The sequence below is a fragment of the Malus sylvestris genome, chromosome 8 (genome assembly GCF_916048215.2).
Source record: "Malus sylvestris chromosome 8, drMalSylv7.2, whole genome shotgun sequence".
Taxonomy (NCBI): Eukaryota; Viridiplantae; Streptophyta; class Magnoliopsida; order Rosales; family Rosaceae; genus Malus; species Malus sylvestris.
Window position 1 is genome coordinate 14,832,132 of NC_062267.1, and position 21,485 is coordinate 14,853,616.

Below are 21,485 nucleotides of genomic sequence, written 5' to 3' on the forward strand. Positions count from 1 at the left end.
TAAATTATCAAAAGCCATATGAATACTCTCATTTTCGATCTCACTTTCATCTATTTTTTTTCTAGTTGCTTGTAATTACTAAACCTAATTGTTGCTTGACCTGTACTAGTTTCATATATTTGTACTTTATCTGGTTGTCTATTTCTTCCTACTTGTAAATTAGGTAATGTCCACTGAGTTCCTTCTAAAAAGTTATTATCTACGGATTTTACTTCCATCATATTTACATGTTTACTACCAAATGTTTGAACTAAATTTTGAAATTCTAAATTAAACTTATGATTATATCTATAAGACACTTTACCAATACATATTAAGCTAATCCACAAATTTTTATACTCTCATTTCATATTATAATTTTTTGTTCTTATGCTTACTTTAATATATTTTCTAAATTCATTAATTGTCATAACATAATTTGGAATACAACCTATGACTGCTAAGTTTGAACTTAAATCTAACTCAGCTGTTGATATTGCTGCTTGTTGGTGATTATCTCATCTATCGTCATATATGTATACTAATGCATTTATGCCTACTTGTGCTCTGGTTAATCCTGCTATTCCAATTAATATTGTTCCTATATGAATCTGACTAAAATGTGATTTTCTCAAATGCATAACTGCTTCTTTACTAATTAAATTAAGTGTGACTTCTTTATCAATGCAGCTAACTTCATGTTGACTGATGCTACTTACAATTTTGCTTCTATTTTCAAATAAACCTAATTGATGCAAATTATATTTATTTTTTTGTGTTCTCTCAAAACATCTTCGAATAAATTCTTGTGCTTCTTCCTCATTTGGATAAATATTTTTAGCTCTAACTACTTTTTTCCTTTTATCCTAAATAGTTCCATTTTCTATTATCAAAATGATTTATCTTAGGTCTTTTAATATGATTATTTGTACTTAAAGTTAAATTGTCTAATTTATCTAGCAAAGATGGTGGAAGTGATGAAGATGTGTTATGTAAAACTTGATTTATTTTTGTTATTTGTTCTTCAACTTGATCTAATTTTTCAGTAAGACTTAAAACTAATTGAATAATTAAATTATTTTGCCTAATGAGAATATTACTACTAGCTACTTGTGTTGAAAATTCTGTTAAACCTACTGGTTCTTTATCTAGCTTACTAATTTCTTTCAAAGCTTGGATATATTTTCCGCTAGTTCTAGAATCGGTCATTAAACTAATAATTTATCTATTTTATTATGTAACTTATCTACTTGTTCACTCAACTCTTTTTGCACTAATTGAATTTTTTGAATTTCGAATTTTAACTGCTCAACTATTTCTAGTAATCTAAGTTCTACTTATTTAGGCTTACTATCTATGAGGTCAATAAGTTCTTTTATCTCTCTTTTGCTAGGAAACCTTTGAATATTTTTATTATTATCTTCTAACTAAGATATAATATAGTATAAATTATGTCTAATTGTTTTTATGGAATTTTTCGGAAAATGCTCTAACAACTAGTTTAACAAATGATTATGCTTATTATTTTCTAATTTTATATTTTCTGCTTGACTAATAATAAGATCTATAATACTATTGGCTTGTGGATTTTCTTCACTATGCAAAATATGATTATGCTTTCTCAATGGAAAATAACAAACTAAACTATTTTATTCTAATGTTATTTTTCTTTTTTGTGGTTCACTAATTTCTAAATTAAGTTAATCTATCATAAATTACAGTCTACCTTTCTCTAAAGTTACGACTAACTGGTTTATTAGAAACTCTCTTTCTTCTCTCAAGGTCTCTAAAACTTGATATGTTGCTCTTTTTGCTTCTAAAGCCTTATGCTGCACTTCTGTGTTATTATATTCACGAATAAATGAAGGATGTTTAAGATAACCAAGATGAAACTTCAGCTTCTTCAAAGTCCTGCTAATTCTTTTGGATATATATGCTAATCTCCACTTTATGCTAATTATAGTTGGGTTATCTTCTCTTTATGCTATTTATAGTTGGGTTCCTAGACACCCAATAAATGCATGGTGGTTGTGGTTGACAAGGTCTACAAGGAAAATAATATATGTTGTTCATACAAAATAAACAAGTGTGATATCAGTTGTGTTAATGACTTTCGTCCTCAAGGTACTTTACTATTGTAATTATACTATTAAAATGCTAAACTTGGCTCTGATACCAGATTCGCAAAGCATGCCCGGTTAAATAGTCGGATAACCATTATAACAACTAGACATAAAACCTTGCACATGAAACTTGACATGTTTCAGTATGACGGCCACTCACAGTACAAGGCATTAATGATTGAACTCAGAGGTACGAAAGAACTCAGAAGTACCCTGGTTAATGTCCAGTTATTTGTATGGCAAGCATTTAACTATAATAGAGTGCTCGAACAAAGTATGATCGTCAGTTTAACAGGTTAATAATATAACTACAATAGTGTTTCCCTATTTTGGACTAGAAGTCTAATTAAACAAACACACTAAAGAAAGAAAAGAAAACTTACTTAAAACTTGAAGATTGCTTGAATATGTACACTTGAACTTTTATTGATATATAAAATGTTTACAAAGATAAATGTTTACAAGAAAATGTTTACAAGAAAATGTTTACAAGGATGCTACGAAGGTTACGGGTGAAGATGGTGTGAGTGAGAGTATGGTGTTCAGTCTTTGAGATGTTGAGAGGTTGAGGTGTTGAGGTTAAGAGGTGTGGAGGTGTAGAGGTGTAAAGGTGTAAAGATGTGTCTCTGCTGTGTTGAGATTTTTAGGTGTTCTGTATGGGAGGAAAAAGCTCCCTTATCCCTATTTTTTAATACGTACGAAACACGAGCTATATATTATTATACAAATAATTTTTTTTTAATGTTACTCAATGTAATGAGATAAAACGTACTTGCCGTATTTCAGAGAGGTTGAAAAATCTCTCATCTGTTAGCTTTCAAGTTTACGTTTGATCCCACAAGAGGAGGTTTTTAACCAAAAACAGCCAAAAACGTTTTCAGTTTTCTTTCCAATTTCGTCAACTTCCCTCCCCATTCTCTTTCTTCCCAAAGTTTCCGGATTTCTTTGTTGCAAGAAAACCAGCAGCCCCGCCCCAACCGGCTCTCTCTCTCTCCCTTTTCTATCACCTAAATACACGCCAGATATTGGAGTTAGGGACACCTTGTCACCCAGCACCCTAGATCTCACTGCTTATACGTCGGTGACGGGCAAAAATATCAAAGATCTGAGGAGCAACCACCAATCAATCAGATCTTTGAAATTCCTCTGATTTCTCTATCTGGGTTTTGCTGGGTTTATGATGGGGTGGAGATACAGAGCTGGGTTGTTCCTAATTGCTGCTGTTGTTGTCATTTGGGTCACCTCTGCAGAAGTTACCCAGGTTTGTTACTCCTTTCTTTTGACCTTTGTAAATTTGGAAACTTTAACATTAGTAATTTACTTTTGGAGTTTTGGGTCGAATTTGATTGATGGTAATGCATTTTTTCTGCGATTTGACTTTTTTCTCTGATGGTTTTGTGAGTTGTAGGGGTTGGAAATGATTGGAATTTGTTAAGGATTTGTACCCAACTGATGAACTTTATTAGAAGATTGTATGTTAGCTTGAACTTGTTTAAGACGATGTCGTCGGGCTTCACCCATTAGAGGAACATAGTTAAGATATTAGTTCAGTTATTGTTCATGAGTTAGTAGGGATCAAAAGAATAGTCAGTGAATGTTGTTCTTTTCCTTCGTTTTTACCCTGAGATCTATTGTAACCATGGGGTATAACTAATGGTTCTGGGTTTTATCAGCATAGGGAAAATACGAGTTGTTAGATTTCCTCTTTGCATTAGGTGGTGGTTCCATGGAGGACAGCCATTAGCAATACTAAGATTGAACTTTTTGAGTTCTTTGCCTTGGCTTAGCTGGTTGACACTGAGTTGAATCCGAAAACTCTATGTTTAACTGCTTTTGAGTCTCCTCCATGCCCTCACCTCAAACTTAGTAATGAAAGTTTTGATTGATTAGTTGGTAAACCAACTTTGTTTTTTGTTCTTGAATTGAGCTTGGAGTTTATGTAGTGGCCGAATATAATCCTTTAGTAAACAATTGTGACTATTTGATCATCTTTGACCATGGGGGAAGTGATGCTGCTCAAATTCGAGCTGCTTCCAAAAAGCTATGGTGAATTGAACCCTTTTAGAAGATGATTGTGATTGTATCTAATTGCTTCAATTGGAATCTTTCCGCATATATCCTCCTCAATAGTCGGATTTTTAGCTGCAAATTTAGTCACGCATTTTAGAAATTCTTTGATTAAGTTCTTTGATGTGGCGCATCCTATTTACCTATATATTTGATAATATTGTGCACCGTGAGGTTCTAGCTGACCAATATTGTGACTTCTGCAGGGTATATTTACGGACTATAAGCAGCCGTTTGCAGTAACATATCTTGGAGCTTCTCTTATGGTAGTTTACATCCCAATAGCATTCATTAAGGATTGGTTGTGTAATTTTCTAAAACGCCGCTCTTCTAAAAGTGGTAAAAATGCAGAAAGCGTGAATGAGTTTTCTGCTGGATTTAGTTCTTCTATAAAACTCAATGGATTGCAGAAAGAATTTGAATTGGAAATTCATGGGTCCTTGACCAGAAAAGACAGTGATGCAGAGCTTTCACCTCATATTGAAGAACAACCTTTGGTTTCTAAATACAAAGATGACTTGAATGTGCTGAAACATGATAAGGAGGTTACTACGAGGCAAATTGCTACTTATGGGTTTTACATTGCCCCTCTCTGGTTTATTACGGAGGTAAGGAACTTCCTAAAGCTACTCTTTTCAAGAATATATCCAATTGACTTTACGTGGTGTTGAGTCCGAGACATGTTTCTCATGGAATACACCCAAATCACTATTAGGATGTTCTCTTTTGCTTGCAGACAGGAAAATTTCCATATCAATTTTCATATTTATATGTGTTTATCATATGTGATACGTTTTTTTGAATTGATAATTCAAAATTATTGTGAAGGACATCAAGAAAATTCTTATTGATCTTTGTAATTGTTTCAGTACTTTTCAAATGCTGCTCTCGCGCGTACAAGTGTTGCAAGTACAACAGTATTATCCTCAACGTCGGGACTATTTACTCTTTTTGTTGGTGCATTCTTGGGCGAAGATTCTTTAAATATAGCGAAGGTGGTTGCTGTCTTTGTTAGCATGGCTGGTGTAGCTATGACAACTCTGGGCAAAACATGGGCTACAGATGATTCACAACTCAGTGCTGCGTATGTTTAATCAGTCAACCCTTGTTGTTCACGTCAAATTTATTCATGACTTACATGATATTTGTCTCGTTTTTTATGGAAGAAAAAAGATCTCTTTTTACATACCAATACCATTACCATTGTATATTATATCAAATTGCTCTTTGTAATGCATGTTTTGGCATTGACAGTTAATATTTTTGTTCAGCAATGGGAAACGCTCTCTTGTTGGAGATCTGTTTGGTCTTCTCTCAGCCATGTCATACGGTCTATTTACTGGTTGGGGAAATATCCTTTTTCATTTACTCCTTGGCACAAGTTTTTCATAGATTATTTTGACAATAATATTAACATTTCATCTTACTCTTAATGCTACAGTTCTTCTCAAAAAGTTTGCGGGCGAAGGAGGAGAAAGGATCGACGTGCAAAAGTTGTTTGGGTATATTGGATTATTTACACTTGTATCGTTATGGTGGCTTGGTAAGTGTTGCTTGAGTATTTATGATTCATTTCAGTTTTTCTCCTTCGGATCTGATTTCCAGAAATCAAGCAAGGCACAGTGAAAGGCAATCCATCACTTCTTTGATTGAATCATTATATTCTCTAATTTTTCTTTTATTTTCCAGTTTGGCCTTTGACAGCATTGGGCATTGAGCCCAAGTTTATGATTCCTCACTCTGCTAAATTGGAAGAAGTTGTTATTGCCAACGGCTTTATTGGAAGTGTACTCTCTGACTACTTCTGGTATGTTTAAACAATCATTTTTCAATCTGCGATCCACACACTTACGTTTTCACAGACTGGTTGCTTTAAACTTCAGCTTTCCTATTCAGCCAATAAATAGAAATTCCCTACAGGGCACTATGTGTTGTGTGGACAACTCCACTCGTTGCCACCTTGGGCATGTCGCTCACCATCCCCCTTGCTATGGTTGCTGACATGTTTATCCATGGCCGCCATTATTCAGCAGTTTACATACTTGGCTCTGCTCAGGTATGATGTTTTCATGAATAATTGTTATATTGTTGAATTATTTAGCATCTGTAGTTACCTTTGTGAAACTTTTTTTCCAGAAGGCGCTTTGTTTCAGCATTTCTTACTACCTTTGGGAGAAAATGATCTCTCAGTTGCAATATACTTATAAAAAACTTATGTCCTGTTGCATATATGAACCCTTTTTGTTTCTTCTGTGGTATATGTTGCAGGTATTTGCAGGATTTGTAATAGCTAATCTTTCGGATTGGTGCTCGAAGAAGTTGGGATTATAGCATTGTGTCGAAGACTACGTAATTTGTTTGGGAATCCTGATTCTTTTATGGGGCCATTTTCTCTCTTCTGTTCTGGTCGGACGTCAAGTTCTTAAGTTTACGAGCAGGAAGTTTGTCTCGAATAGGGGTGGTTGGTTTGTGGAGAGGGAGAGTGAGGGAACCGAATATAGTTGTATCATACTTGATTGTGTAAATCAACTCTGGGGTGAGGTTTGTTCTTTCACCTTCATCAGGTCCGAGTGTGGAGCCCTGAAATGTAATAAACCTTTTTGGGTTCAAAGTAAAATCTCACATCGCGCGCTCTGTTAACGTGTCGTTTGTTTCTGTATTCGTCTTGTGTTGATCACAAATCCTTTTTTTTTTAGGGAACTTTAATGAAAAGCATCCGGTACTGTTCACTTTAATGAAAAACCATATTTTTACACTAAAAAGTTAATCCTGGTACTATTCACTTTACCCTTTATTTTGTCCTTATCATTAAAATTCAAAGTTTTCAAGTTTTTTTCATTAGTTTTTCATTTTTTTTTAATGGGCCACTGCTAACAAATCGTTTTTAGACGTGAAAAGCGAGTAACGGATGCATTTATTGAGGTACCAAACTTCTAATCTGAGTTGAACTCTAACGGATGCATTTATTGAGGTCACTGGTTCTGTTTTGGCGGGGCTGAATGTGGGTATTTACTAGGATGTCATTCGATTTAACTGCGGTTTTTATTCCGAATCAATTTTTCATGCGAATGCACATCGTGCAAACAATTTGTGTACAATTTTGACAAAAAGAAAAACAATGTGTACAAATCTTTGGGGTTTTAAGAATGATTAACACGTGACGTTACAAACTTTGGGGTTTTAAAAAAGAAAAACTAATTAAAAGGGTTTGAAAATTTTAAAATTTAATGATAAGGACAAAATAAATGGTAAAATGAATAGTATCAGGATTGACTTTTTAATATAAAAATGTGGTTTTTTCATTAAAATGAATAGTACCGGGAACTTTTCGTTAAAGTTCTCTTTTAAAAATGATTAACACGTGATGGTTGCTTAGGCAGGAACTCCTAGGCCTCATTTAGCGGCTCGTATAAGGGATCGGATAGAATTAACAATCCAGATCCAGTTGTTTGGTGTTCTCTTGTATTAAATAGCCACCGGATTATTTAACCGGTTCCACTTATTTTGAACGGTGTATACCCGCTTAATAATACTGTCCAAAATGGTTGTATCATTAGTCAGGTCGCAATCACTTTCCTTCTCTCGCGAACCCTTCTGCACTGAAAAATTCATTTGCTGTTCTTCCTATTTCTTATCCGACCCAACAACAATTCTCTAGCTTTTTGACCGGCAAATTAAACCCAACCTAACATCCTACCGACCAACACACCAGAAAAGATCTTGAAATTCCTTGAATGTGTGTGGCCACAATCACGCCGCTCAGCAGCCACGCCGTCTTCGTTTTCACACCCATGATGGTGGATCGATAATTGAGAGATTTCATCTGGATTTTGGGATTAGTTGATGATAAATTTTGTTGTTGTAGGTAATTAAACTCAAAATTGGGAAAGTTTCATATGGGTTTTTTATTTCAATGGATTAGAAACCATGGAGAATTGGAGATGATAATCTGGGAGTACTGATTGGGAAGAGAGATGGAATATGAGCTTTGTTGGAAAATTAGTTAGTAGTTTATTTTTTGTTTATGGTTTTCTCGTGGGATAAGGATATTAGAATTTTCTATATCCTTTAAGGGTTAGGATTTATGGTTTATTAGAGTTTTTTATGTCCTTTAAGGATTAGGATTTTGCTTTAGTTTTCACTATATATAATAAAGCTTGTAATTTAGTTTTAGGCCCCGTTTGAGATTGAGGTGATTTTAAAAAAACCACTGTGAAAAAAAGCTGAGGGTCATTTTTGTGTTTGGTAAACTGAAAAAAAATGGCTTATTTTGGAAGCTGCTGTGAGAATAAGCTGAAAATCAAAGGAAAAGCTGAAGTTGCTATTTGCTGCTTTGAAAAAAAGCCAGTTTTTTCAAAGCACACGGAGCTACAATGCTCCTTTAATGAAAAGACACACTATCATCCTGCTTTTTTTTTTTCCAAAAGCACTTTCACAAAAAAGTTTACCAAACACTCTACTGACTTTATTTCACAGCCGCTTATTCTCACAGCAGCTTTTTTTCAAAGCACAGCAATACCAAACCAGCCCTTAATAAGTAAGTCATAATATAATCTCTTAGGGTTTTATAGCCGTTTCGTCATTCTCAGTTTGTTTAATAATATTATTATTATTTTGTTAATCTTGTTCGTTGCGCACTCTGATATTCAACTTGGTATCAGAGTAGGTTTGATCCTTCAGGATTTAACTTGCTTCGAGTTGGTATCTGTTTGCTTGTTCCGTTGTCGTTCGTGTTCAGATTGTTAGTTGGTTTGATTGTTTGCAAGAAGAAGGGACCACTCGGGTGACGTTACGAGACGTTACGAAAGTTGGATTTTTTGTTTTTTGTTCAAGTTTGTTCGAAAGTTGGAAATCTTGTATCGGCATCGGCATTGGCTGTGGCATTAGCACTGGAATTTGGAGTCTTGCATCCACATCTACTTGTTGGCAAGCTCATGACGTGTACCGCCATGAGTTTGACGGGGGGGGGGGTGTTGGAAAATTAGTTATTAGTTTATTTTTTGTTTATGGTTTTCTTGTGGGACAAGGATATTATAATTTTCTATATCCTTTAAGGGTTAGGCTTTAGGATTTATTAGAGTTTTCTATATCCTTTAAGGATTAGGATTTTGCTTTAGTTTTCACTATATATAATAGAACTTGTAATTTAGTTTTAATAAGTAAGTCACAATGTAGTCTCTTAGGGTTTTGTAATCGTTTCGGCATTCTCAGTTTGTTTAATAATATTTTTATTATTTTGTTAATCTTGTTTGTTGCGCACTCGGATATTCAACTTTGATTTCAATGGTATATGGTGGCGATGGTGAGTGCTAGGCGGCTGCCTAGTGTTGTTCTTCCTCTTTTCCGTGACCTTTTCTTCCTCTTTTCTAGGTTTTTTTTGTTGGTGTAACAATTTTTTTTAATTATTATGATTTAATTTTCTCTTTTTTTACTCCATTTTATCTTCCATGAGTTTTTGATTTTTTTTTCTTTAATTGTTTTTTCCATTTTATCATCAATTTTTCTTAAAAAAAAGAAAAAGAAATCTTCTTATCCGATGCAGTACCAAGCCAGTATAAATAATCTGTCGTTAGTTTGATACTGCACCAAACGCCCGATTATTTAGTTAGTACTATCTGATGTACAAATTATCTTATCCGACTGAAATAGTCAGTCCAGTCCGACCTGTCAAATGAAGCCTGAATGTCTTCAAACTTCCCAACAACTTTTGTCATGATATTGATGTGGCCATTGCTAGGTTTTGGTTGGGGGGGGCAGAAAGAAACCGAAAGACGTATCGATTGGGTTAGTTAGGCCATCTCCAACCGATGGCTAGCCATATAACTCGTTTTAGCCCTTTGGCCCTCCAAGATTCTCCAAGATATTAATATTTTAATGAACAGTACATGGTCATATTTGCCTCCATCTCCAATCGAGGGCCAGAAGACCAGAGGGCTTGTTTTAGCCCTATCACAAAAAACCGTCTCCAACCGAGGACCAGAGGGCCATAAGGCCAAACATAATTTATTATTTAAAAACTACAACTTAAATTCAAATCCAACGGCTCGTTTTTTTTATGTTGTGTAATTTGTATGTTGGTTAATGTTATTTAATGTTATTTCTGTTGACCCTAAAAACTACCAAGCCTACGTGGCGCGCAAGCCAAGTAATTAGTAAGTTAACTACGTCATTCGGTTGTATGCGGGGTGTGCTAACTCGTCGGCCGAGCTCGGCCGAGGAGTAAAATTTGTTGATATTGCGTTGGGTGCGCTGCTTACTTCTGAATCTCGCGACTGTGCGGAGGAAGGAACTTGTCTCGGCCTTCGGGTTCTAGAGCCTAAAGACAAGACTGCTAACTTAGCGGAGTTCAATATCAAATTCGGCTTTCAATGTGCCGAATGTAGTAACTTGTAACACCTCACTTTGCTGAAAAGGCTAATGAGATGACCTCGACCAATAAGGATTCGGAAATCCTTTTCGACTGAGACTTGGATAGATAACCAACCGTCCTCGCCGTAGTGCTGTTGATGCCAACGGAAGATGCTGCGAGATCGGCTGATTCTACGGTGACAGAGCTATTGATGCCAATGGAAGATGTGTGAGCGAAAAGAAAAAATAAAAAATCTCAAAGTTGTTGAGAGAGTTTGCGCAGGGCAGTTATGTATTGAATTGGAGGTCTCCTTTCACATTGCACATCGCCTCTGTATTTATAGAACTAAAGTCCTGGCTTTCCACGGTTAGATAATGTTGCAGAAACCGACTGAAACTCAAATTTGTAAAATGACTGATCCACGGCATAGGCGCTAAAGCCTATCTTTATATGGCTGACTTTTCAAAATAATAAAAGCTCATTCTGACTTATCTTATCATGACTAAAAACCTAGGCTAGCTAGGCTTTCCTATGTCATCATAACACCACCATAAAAAACCTAGTTTTTCTAGGTCTTGTCGCATCATCATCACCCAAAGTCACCATTTCCTTACCCATTGTCGCATGCAACCTGACCCTATGAATATTAAATTCACTTTTAATTATCACCATATTTAAATGGATAATAATCTGATCAGAATCCAATCCCCTCAGTAGTTTCCAAGTGACCTCATTTATCTGATGCTGTGCATATCTGTTAATCAAAACTGATCCAAACCACACTTCCACATCAACTTGAATTGTGTCGCCTGTTTAGCTTGGAGATATATTATTTTCATAAGAAAATGTCAAGATAAATCATTATTAAAAGATAATGTTATCTTTTAATATAAAATTATCTTCACTTTTCTATATAGAGGTATGCTTCCTCAACGGCCTCGATTGCTCGGGCCGATAGTGTAATTTTGGGTCTAAAAAGTTTCATATTGTTTAATGTTGTTTCATGTTACTTAATTTAATTTAATGTTGTATAATGGCTTAGGAAGTTATAGGAAAAAAATATATGAAACAAATTTTGTGAAATAGATGTTATAGAAAAAAAAAGAATTTAAAATAAAATGAAACAAATTTTGTGAAATAGAAGTTATAGGAAAAAATCGAATTTAAAAAAAATATATGAAACAAATTTTGTAAAATAAAAGTTATAGGAAAAAATAGAAGTTATATGAAAAATTTTGTAAATAAAAAATAATAATAAAACTGTAAAAAAAAATAATTCAAATGCAATGGCTAGTCAGCTAGCCATTGCATTTGATTGTTTTCTTAAGAAATCTTGTCGGTTATAACCGACAGGAAATCCGACACATTTAAAAAAATTCTGGCTAGCCTGGGGCTGGCTGGCTGGCTGGAAGTGGCCAGCCCTCTAGCCCTTTGGCCCTTTCTGATTCTGTGAGGCCCTCTCAGATTTCACAGCCCTCTGGCCTAGCCCTTGGTTGGAGACTGTTTTCAGGCTATTTTCGGCCCTCTGGCCCTTTGGACCTTTCGGTTGGAGATGGCCTTAGGATGCTTTGGGGGCCACAAAATGATGGGGGTTTGGGTTTTCAGAATTTGTAGTTCAACCTGGCTCTACTTGCTAAGCAATCTTGGTGTTTAATCCACAATCCTACCTCGCTTTGGGCCCGGGTTCTAAAAGACTGATACTTTCCCCAAGTATCATTTTTGGAAGCTAAAAAGGGTGGAAGGGCTTCCTGGTCTAGCTTGCTGGAAGGGAGAGATTTACTTTTGAAGGGAGCCATCGGCAAATAATGAGTGGTGATCAAACAAAGCTTGGGCTTGGTCTAGCTTGCTGGAAGGGATATATTTACTTTTTAAGGGAGCCATTGGCAAGTAATGAGTGGTTATCAAACAAAGTTTTGACTTGACAGGTAGGTCCCTAGCATTCCTTTAGGGGCACCTAACACCAATCCTTGGGACCATTGTTGATGTCAACCAACGAGTTTCCTCCATTATCTGCCATGAGGCTAGGTGTTGGCAGTTGGACAATATTCGTGACATCATTCTTGATGTGGTGTGTTCTACTATTTTTGACACTCACGTTAACAATTCCAGATGAAACGATCGGCTAATCTGGCCGGCAAATGTGGGGGGTCAATATACTGTTAAATACGGTTATGGGCGGCTTCATGCCAATGCTCTGTGTTGGACTAACATAAGTGGGACTCGCCTCGACTACGAGTCCCGCCGCACTTCACTAAAGCCGTTTATCTAATCCCAAGCTTTCGCTTGGTATTAACAGGGACTAGAAAGGAAATGAGGCCTACGTCCAATTCCCAATTTTTGCTTGCTAAACCCAGACACCCAGTCCCTCTGCGCTCGACCTTCTTCTCCGGCCCCGTCACCATAGCCAGGCTATCACCGTAAGCCTAGGGAGGACGACGACTGCCGCTGTAGGAAAACTTCGATTGATTTGGCGGTGTGGGTTTAATTTTGAGCACCGACCATGGCGTCCTCCTCGAGGCCTCAAGCGCTCCGCTAGGAAGATGCGCCGGCAAGTTTGTTGCTTTCTTCTGCAAGAGCGATTGACGTCGATTTGCAAAAATTGACGACGCCTCTGTAAATTGAAAAAAAAAATTGGGATTTTTCTGTGTTTGATTTGAAGAGAAATAAATTAAAAGAAGAGAAGGTTTGAATTGAAGAGAAAGAAAATGAAATGAAGAGAAAGTATGGGTTTGATTTTTCTGAGTTTGATTTTTAATGGGAATGGGAGCAATCTGGCATGCCAAGAACAGAAAACGTATGAAAGAAAGAAAGAAGAGAAGTAGAGAGACAGGGGAGAGAGGGAGTCAAATTAAAAAGGTGTGTATAATAATAATAAATTATTAAAAAAATGAATTAAAAAATGACAGAAAAATATTTGATCTACAAAAATAATTGAGTCCGTGATTTAGTCCGACACTGCACCAAACGCTTCACTAAGTTAATCCAGCTTAGTCTAGTCTAAGCCAATCCAGCTTAGTCCTTGAAGCTAGTCCAGTCCGAGATAGTCCGGCGCAACAAACGCCCCCTTATTGTATAGCATGTAATCAACTACTGCAAGATATTATTTATGTTTAATTTTAAATAAAATAATTTTAAATAATATGACCTCAATATGTGAGAGAAGAGAAGAAAAAGGAAGGAGGGATCCTACTCCATTCCGTAGAAGTACTCACCGCACCATTCGGATTAGAGTTAGAATAAACAAGTGCGGACCTGATTTCGCCGGCTACAACAAAAACACAGCAAGCTGCGTAACACCAGATCCTCAAAACTCTATCTCTATCTCTGAAACTCTCGCAAAACCTCTCTGTTTGGTTATGGCGCGGAGCTGGAGATCCAATCCGGTGGTTCTCGTGCTTTTCCTACAGCTCTTCTTGTCGCTCATCTCTTCGTCGCTCGCAGTTTCTCCCGGGTACGATTGAAAAGTTCTCTTTTATCCATACGAACTACGACTCACCGACGATTTCTGAAATTAATTTTGTTCAATATTCTAATTAAATTATCTGTTGCAGGTCTGCCGACGGATACACCATTCATGGCAGAGTGAAGATCCCACCCAGTAAGTCTTTCAATTGAATTTAGCTTCCTGTTGACTGTAATTTGTACCCTTTCGTTTTTACAGAAAAGTTTGAAAAATTATGATTTAGTGTGCAGTTTTTGGTGAATTTTTCGTGTTAGACGAATCAAATAGTTAGTTAAATTAAGAATAAGAATGTGAATTCAAAAAGACTGAAAATCTGAAATTTTGATTGATTTGTTGTTGTATTGGGATGAGGAGATAGATGTAAACTGTTTAGGGCTTGTGGAATAGGACTGGTTTCGTGTTAATTTGATCGGTTCGGGTAGTTTGTGAGGTTATGGATTTTTACCCTGATTTTGGACGAGTGGTTCCAGTGTGGACTCAGAACTAGCTAAATTTGTGGTAGAAGATTTGCTCTGGGAGGTTTAGTTTGGATTACCCTCTACACTTCAATCACCGATATTAAACTCAAATTTCTTCCAAGGAAAAAGTTCTTTTACTGTTGCATTCTGGCTATTAGTTAATCGGACTCTGTTTCTTTCTTCTATGACACAAGTGCGTAGCCCATGTGTTTTAAGTCATGAATTTTTTATTCAGGTCTCGGGGTGAAGGGGTTTGCACCTTACGGAAAAATATCAAATATCAAAGTCATACTAAATGGTGGTCAAAGTGTTACCTTTCTGAGGCCTGATGGATTTTTTACATTGTATCCTATTTGTTCTCTTGATAAGGATATTTCTAATGCTGTTTTTGTATGTGCCTTGTGCGTATGTGTTTGATATTATATCCCGTAATAGAGAATCAAAAAAATGATATATTGATTATTATGTATACCACGTTTCCTTAACGTGTGCGCTTAAAGCCATAATGTGCCTGCGGGGACTCATTTGATCGAAGTGTCTGCGATAGGCTATTTCTTTTCTCCGGTGAGATTCCTCTATATAATTGTCTCAATACTTTCTGAAATGGAAGGATCACAAATCTGATATCCCCATGTTTTTATTTTCCTAAAAATGTTAAGGTCCGAGTTGATGTTAGTGCTAGAAACCCAGGCAAGGTTCAGGCAGCACTGACTGAGAATAGGAGGCCTCTAAATGAGTTTGTTTTGGAGCCATTGAGAGAGGAACAGTATTATGAGGTTCGTTTTGGTTTTTTTCATTCTTCTTTTTATGTTCATCACATTTCTGTATTGTTATGACTGTTTCACTGCATGTCATGTTTGTGTCATTGCAGATAAGAGAACCCTTCTCCATAATGTCTCTTGTAAAGAGCCCCATGGGTCTGATGGTTGGATTTATGCTAATTGTCGTGTTCCTGATGCCAAAGTTAGTGGAGAACATGGGTAAGTGATGTATGCTTGTATAGGTTTTAAAATTTCATCTATAAGATTGAGACTCTGGTGTGCTTTAGATTTACTTCCATCAATAAGATTCGTAGGGACTCGGTATTCTCTTTTGAGAGTTATCTAGTCTGAATCCTCCCCTAATGGCATATAGCATGTTTTCTTACCTTCATCAATTTTTTACTTTTTACTCCTTAAATGACTGTACAGTATTTAAAATGCACTTGATTGTTACTTTTAACTGCTGATTTTTTCCCCTCTATATATAAGTGGCTTGCAATTTTATCTCCTCCAGTAATACCTTTGTTCAAATGAATGGCATCTGTTTTGATATTATTACACATGCCGTTCATATTCATCCCTTTTTGTGTCATATCATGCTTGTTGATGGTGGTGTGTTTTGGTAGAGTATACGTTTGTAAGAGTTGGTGAATAAATAATTTTTATGGTGACAACAGATCCTGAAGAAATGAGGCGAACACAAGAAGAAATGAGAAACCAAGGCGTTCCATCACTGACAAGTTTGTTACCTGGTGCTGCGAGGAGTTAAAGATTAAAATGGAGAAGTTGGAACCCTCTCTGCAATGGAGGACTTGTCTTTTCCTGTCCAGAAGCTGGGAGCTTGTGTATCTTTACGGTTACGAAAGAAATCCAAGAAATATTACGAATTGGTCTCTCTTTTTTATTTTTAGGTGTTCAAACGCTTTTTGTTTATGACATGTTTACTTACCAGAAATATGTATGAAATGTTTTTAATTGCTCGTAAACAGAATATGGCTTCAAATTTACGCTTTACTCCCAATGGAAGGTTCTTACGCATTACTCATTTTTTGCCACCAATATGTGAAATTCAAGACACTCTGACTGAACCTTTGAACTCAAAATTTGTATCTAACTCCTTTTTGTAAATTAGAATAATTTAGAACATAGCAAATGATGAATTGCCTTAGTGGTTAGAGGCTTAGAGCTTTTCTCTTCAACCCACTATGTTTGGATTTCAAACCCTCCCTTTTGCTCATAGTATAGATTAGTCTGAATATCGGTTGCACTAAAAAGAAATATAATTTTCTTGAACAAGATAAAGCTTTATAAAGCCTGGAGGCAACGTTGTCCATACCAAACTGCCTGGCAACTTAGGACTGCAGCTTAATATTATTTATTTTCACTGGTAAGTGAGATGTCTTAGTTTCGATTCATGTCAAAAAAATGAATTCAAACCACATTATTGCTAGGCGAGAGGAAACTGCCCACCCCGGATAATATGGATTGTTGAAAAAAAAAAAAAAAAAACTAATCGGCCCTAAAAGATAACCGCTCCAAATTTCCAACCAAGCCTCCACCCTTCTCTCTCTCTCGCGGAAAATTCAAAGTTTATGATTTCAGATGCCTTCCAAATTCCGCATAACCTAATGCAGTTTCAGAATCCCTGTCCGAATCAGTAAATCCGCCACTAAATCTGCCCCTCCGATTTCTCCACCGAATCATTGCTTTGCACTCTTCGCTGTCTCCGTCTCTGCTAATTCGGAATCGGGGATGGAAGGCTTGCCGACGATGATGAAATCAGAGCGGCGATGGCGATCGAAGCCGCTTCAGACCTCCAAGCCCTCCATTCTCATGGCCTTCTTCTCCTGCGTCGCTTGGCTCTACGTCGCCGGCCGGTACGTTATCTCCTTCCAAAATTGTTTCCAAAAACACACTCTTCCAGCTTTAAATATTCAAGTTTTACTATTCGAATACAAATTCCTGAGCTTTTTCTTCGATCTGGTACAATTCAGTGTCGATCGCGTGTTAAGAGTTCATGGTAATTAATTATCAAGTTGATGACTTGTTTGGGAAATGCAGGTTGTGGCAGGATGCGGAGAACAGAACAGTGCTTTCTAATCTTCTAAACAAGAACTTGGGCCAGGTTTGATTGCGGACCCTCTTTGTTTGGAATATTTTTTATTCGAGTGATATCGTAATTAATTTTATCTAAACTACGGGTGCGGGATTTCAAACTTGGGTGTATAGTTTAGAAGAACTCGGGGCAGGTTTGATTTTGGACCCTCCTTGTTTGGATTTTTTCTTTGTGCAATATTGTAATTAATTTAATCTGAACTACGGGAGGAGGATTTGAACTTGGGTGTAGAGTGGGCACGCAGCTCTTTGTTTTGCTTTTTTCGATTTTGATTTCCCAAGTTAATCCAACCCGTTGAGATGAAATTGCGAAAATTGGTGAATTTTGTTTTTAATTCAATATTACTTCTGTGATGTTTCAGAGACCAAAGGTTCTCTCGGTAGAGGACAAGTTAGCAGTGCTTGGATGCAAGTATGCCCCTACTTTTCGTTTCTCTTTAATCGGTTTATTTGAGTTGTGTGTAGTTTAGTGTCCGTATTAATGGTAGCGATTTGTAATTTTGTAGAGACCTGGAGAGGAGGATTGTGAAAGCTGAGATGGACTTGACGCTGGCCAAGAGTCAAGGGTACCTCAAGAACCACTTGCAACAAAAGGTGTCTTCTTCTGGCCGATTGCTCGCTGTTATTGGAGTTTATACTGGATTTGGTAGTCATTTGAACCGAAATATGTTTAGAGGGTCTTGGATGCCTAAAGGTCAGTTGGAATTTCTGATGGCAATTTATACAGATTTACCACGTGTTCTCTCTCTGACTAAACTTACAGTGGCATCGCTTGAATTCAGATGAAGTATTGATTCTCAATCTTTTTACATACACTCCTCTGGTTTGAGTTTTATGTTCCATCCTGTTAAAAGTAGCCCCTTTGTGAAAGTCAAGGTATTTTTCAATAATCCCGTAGTGTTCATTCAGGCACTCCCTTGGCCTAATTTGAGTAACCGATGTTAGAATGAGTTGTACTGTATGAATCAGGTTAACGCTGTTCGATATGCATACTAAGACAACCATTAAGGTGTAATTATTGTTGACAGTAATAACAGCTGGCAATGCCACATCAGCTTAGCTAATAGACTATTGGTGGTTATGTTGGTTAGAGGTGTTATAACTAACTGATATAGTTACTGATGTAAGTAGTGCAAACTATATAAGATGTAATGGAATTACTGTAATCTTCAAGTCAGATCAATACATAAGTTTCTCTCTCTAAACATTCATTTTCTCTCTAGAACTCTTCTTTCTTCTCCTTTTCTTGTTTAAGTATTCACTACAGATTTGGATTTCAGTATACGTTAACATGGTATCATCGCCGTGTACGTTCCTTGGTGGCTATCGTCTTCCGCTCATGGTGGTTGTTGCCGGAGATCTTTCTTGGTGACAGTCTGGAATTCGTGAAGCTTAATCAGTGTTGTGCGTTCAGTTGGAGGCTTGGTGTTTCTTGAAAGAACAGTATGTTTTCTGCACTCTATCTGTTTGTGAAAATGTCTCAAGGTTATTTCTTCTGGGTTTGTTGAATTTTGTGCGAAAGTAAACAAGGCCGATGCCATCTTTCTGCAATCTTGATTTGAGATATAAGGCCGAAGCCATTATCTCGGTGTAAACTGTTAGTTTCCTCCATAAGGCCGATAGCCGGAGTAACTTTCTTGCGAAGTTTGTTGTTTGTTGTTATTGGGTGCAACTCCATTAAGGCCGATTGCCGGAGTGTAGTTCTTGTGCAATTCTGTTCTCTTTCTTCATTAAAAAGGCTGATTGCGAAGAGAGGTGTATTTCTTGATTTCTGTGGTTATACAACTTGTTTGAAATCTTGGGTTGTACTTTTGATAATCTTTAGTGTGTGAAGATGGCTGAATCTAATGTTAGAATTGAGAATCTGTTAGGGATGTTGACAGGAAAGTTGCAAGATGATAATTTTGTGAAATGGAGTTATCAATTTTCATCTGTGTTGAGGGGGTATGATTTGTTTGATTTCTTCATTGGAGAAGCACCATGTCCACCTAAGTATGTGATTGATACAGAATCTGGGGTCACAAATGAAATTAATGCTGCTTACAAAGATTGGGTGAAAAAGGATCTAGCTTTGTTAAGTTTGCAAATTGCAACTCTTTCAAATGATGCTATGGAACATGTGATTGGAGAGATTGGGTGATAGAAAGAAATCTGATGGCCTAAGATTTGCTCCGTACTAGAGCCTCTCTGTGTGTTTGATGTCTGTAATACCCATATCTAGAGAGATTGTTTTTGTCAGTGATTTTTTGTAGAGTTATGTCATGTCTGGACTGCTAGTCCAGGATAAAACATTCTCGGTTTGATTGTTTTAATGCTGATTGAGAAAGACATAACCGTCCAAGAGCAAATTATGCATTATAAAGAGATTGACAAGTTTGACTATTCTGTATATTTCTAGTAAACATGTACAATACTGACAGGCTAAGAAGATTTTTGTTTAAATTTGACAGTTCTATGTACTGGTAGATTTGGTTATATCATTCTTACCACTTCTCTCCCTTCTAGGTACTTCCGACATGCAGGTGGTTCCCTCATAAACAGGTTTGTTCTCAATGCTATTGCTGGGGAAAAGGGTTCCCAATGTTATCAAGATGATCATATGCTTAGATTGTATTGCATTGTGGCTTGGGAGAGTGATTTTGTTGGACTTATTTATGCTTTCATTATCCTGTGACTTATTTCTGTTTCCTTTCGTATGCAATGCATCATTGAAGACTTATGCTCATGATGATGTATCAGTGGGTTCATGGATGATGGGTATCCAAGCCACTTATATAGATGACAACCGCCTTTGCAGCGGTTAGCATTAGACAAGGTAAATTCACTCCATCCTTTTTTTTTTGGTATAAAAAGTCGCCTATCTTGCCTGAACTGGCCTCGGTTTAGGAAATTTGAAATGATAAAAGTATGGATGCCTTTCAGGCCTTCTAGCTTGAAAGAAAATACTAAAACGGAAAGAAAAGGACACTTTAAATTGATGTAAAAGCATATGCTTAAATATTTGACTTGATGGATGCAACTTGTGTTGACAATTGCCATTTAACTCTTCCAATTTTGCAGACAAGGTGTGTTCTCTGGCTTGATCAAAGCGGAAATAAATCTTTCGGTAGAAGAGAAATTGATCTGTACATGCAACTTTTGCTTGAACATGAGAATGGTGTTTGAATCATGTTCATACTGATCGGCTGGAAATTTTAAACCGCCCGCTGCGGTAGGAAATAGCTGTTGAATGTGAGTGATAGCATGATACTTTGTAGGATGAACTTCATCTGTTCTTTACTCAGTGAATATATGATAGCTTGGTCTCCACGCGGTTCCATCTGGGCCGTCCATAAGAGCAATCCCCACCGCAGCTAAATCTTTTCTAATCGTATGTGATCTTTCATACTCTTTGTTCTTCCTCGCTGCATTTCTTTCCTCAATTTTTTGCAATACTTGACCTTGGGTTAACTTGGCACGCTTCAAGGCTTTATCCTTAAGCTCCTGCAGAAGCTGTAGCATAAAAAAGTTCAGTGTTGCAGAAAAAAATCGTATTCAACAGAAAAAATAGGCGTTCTGCGATAAGCCCAAGAAACTCATAGAAGTATCAGAGTACTGGGCTTGTTCGTAGAACCCTATCTAGATTTCTTGTGGCACCAACTTCTGTACCTCCGGCTATGTTATGATCTTGTCACCTTCATCACAAGTAACCAATTTGGGCGTTAATTTATAATTGTATGGTGTGGATTCTGTTTTAGTCATTTGGCTGTTTGTGCCCATGTGGCGGCTCACATCAGTGTAATGAGCTATTATATAAAGCTCCACTTTCTTTTTTTCTTTTTTTGAATCAAGAAAAATATATTAAAAGGAAAACTTCCGAGTACAACTGTTCCTTGTAGAATCAAACTAAAGAACATGAAGAGCAAATGAAGGAATACAATGATCCCAAATATGACAATCAATAATAAGAAGGCCTTGGCGAGCGAAGGCATCCGTCACAAAGTTGGCCTCTCTATAAATATGTTTCTAGTCAATGCAATCAAAATTGTTTGTCGTCTATCTTCAATAAAAGGAACCAGATTCTATGGCATGGCACCCTGGTCCAACACTGACTGAATGACTAACTTAGAGTCACTTTCAACCATAATCTTTGTGTAGCCCTTCCTTCGAGCAAAAGAAGGTCCTCTCTAA

At 36.8% G+C, this 21,485-nt stretch overlaps 3 protein-coding genes and 1 long non-coding RNA gene across 4 annotated transcripts; all 4 read left to right on the plus strand.

The window, feature by feature from the left end:
- The first annotated feature begins 2,885 nt into the window (after positions 1–2,885).
- On the plus strand, positions 2,886–6,828 carry LOC126632912 (uncharacterized vacuolar membrane protein YML018C-like). The gene is made up of 8 exons (XM_050303450.1): positions 2,886–3,363; positions 4,376–4,777; positions 5,039–5,253; positions 5,441–5,511; positions 5,611–5,712; positions 5,859–5,976; positions 6,090–6,225; positions 6,438–6,828. The coding sequence occupies exons 1-8, from the start codon at positions 3,280–3,282 to the stop codon at positions 6,498–6,500; spliced, it is 1,191 nt and encodes a 396-aa protein (XP_050159407.1). The 5' UTR covers positions 2,886–3,279; the 3' UTR covers positions 6,501–6,828.
- Positions 6,829–13,643: 6,815 nt separating this feature from the next.
- Positions 13,644–16,241, plus strand: LOC126632913 (ER membrane protein complex subunit 7 homolog). Its single transcript, XM_050303452.1, has 7 exons — positions 13,644–13,969; positions 14,070–14,116; positions 14,675–14,783; positions 14,940–15,003; positions 15,099–15,215; positions 15,311–15,419; positions 15,878–16,241. The coding sequence occupies exons 1-7, from the start codon at positions 13,659–13,661 to the stop codon at positions 15,967–15,969; spliced, it is 849 nt and encodes a 282-aa protein (XP_050159409.1). The 5' UTR covers positions 13,644–13,658; the 3' UTR covers positions 15,970–16,241.
- A 287-nt stretch (positions 16,242–16,528) lies between these two features.
- Positions 16,529–19,247, plus strand: LOC126632916 (hydroxyproline O-galactosyltransferase HPGT3-like). Its single transcript, XM_050303456.1, has 5 exons — positions 16,529–17,077; positions 17,262–17,325; positions 17,678–17,727; positions 17,822–18,009; positions 18,596–19,247. Exons 1-5 carry the CDS (start codon positions 16,953–16,955, stop codon positions 18,685–18,687), a joined length of 519 nt encoding a protein of 172 aa, XP_050159413.1. The 5' UTR covers positions 16,529–16,952; the 3' UTR covers positions 18,688–19,247.
- A 200-nt stretch (positions 19,248–19,447) lies between these two features.
- Positions 19,448–20,650, plus strand: LOC126632921 (uncharacterized). The gene is made up of 2 exons (XR_007626877.1): positions 19,448–20,130; positions 20,376–20,650. It is a non-coding gene; the product is annotated as an uncharacterized LOC126632921 (long non-coding RNA).
- The last annotated feature ends 835 nt before the right edge of the window (positions 20,651–21,485 follow it).

What these genes read in the sequence shown, in the direction of transcription:
- LOC126632912 (XM_050303450.1), top strand. Translation starts at nt 3,280, where the DNA reads ATGATGGGGTGGAGATACAGAGCTGGGTTGTTCCTAATTGCTGCTGTT. An exon ending in CCTCTGCAGAAGTTACCCAG is followed by an intron (nt 3,364 to 4,375) that starts GTTTGTTACTCC and finishes TGACTTCTGCAG; the next exon opens with GGTATATTTACGGACTATAA. An exon ending in GATTCACAACTCAGTGCTGC is followed by an intron (nt 5,254 to 5,440) that starts GTATGTTTAATC and finishes ATTTTTGTTCAG; the next exon opens with CAATGGGAAACGCTCTCTTG.
- LOC126632913 (XM_050303452.1), top strand. Translation starts at nt 13,659, where the DNA reads ATGACCTCAATATGTGAGAGAAGAGAAGAAAAAGGAAGGAGGGATCCT. An exon ending in TCGCTCGCAGTTTCTCCCGG is followed by an intron (nt 13,970 to 14,069) that starts GTACGATTGAAA and finishes TATCTGTTGCAG; the next exon opens with GTCTGCCGACGGATACACCA. An exon ending in GAGAGGAACAGTATTATGAG is followed by an intron (nt 15,216 to 15,310) that starts GTTCGTTTTGGT and finishes GTGTCATTGCAG; the next exon opens with ATAAGAGAACCCTTCTCCAT.
- LOC126632916 (XM_050303456.1), top strand. Translation starts at nt 16,953, where the DNA reads ATGGAAGGCTTGCCGACGATGATGAAATCAGAGCGGCGATGGCGATCG. An exon ending in TTAGCAGTGCTTGGATGCAA is followed by an intron (nt 17,728 to 17,821) that starts GTATGCCCCTAC and finishes GTAATTTTGTAG; the next exon opens with AGACCTGGAGAGGAGGATTG. An exon ending in AGGGTCTTGGATGCCTAAAG is followed by an intron (nt 18,010 to 18,595) that starts GTCAGTTGGAAT and finishes TTTGGATTTCAG; the next exon opens with TATACGTTAACATGGTATCA.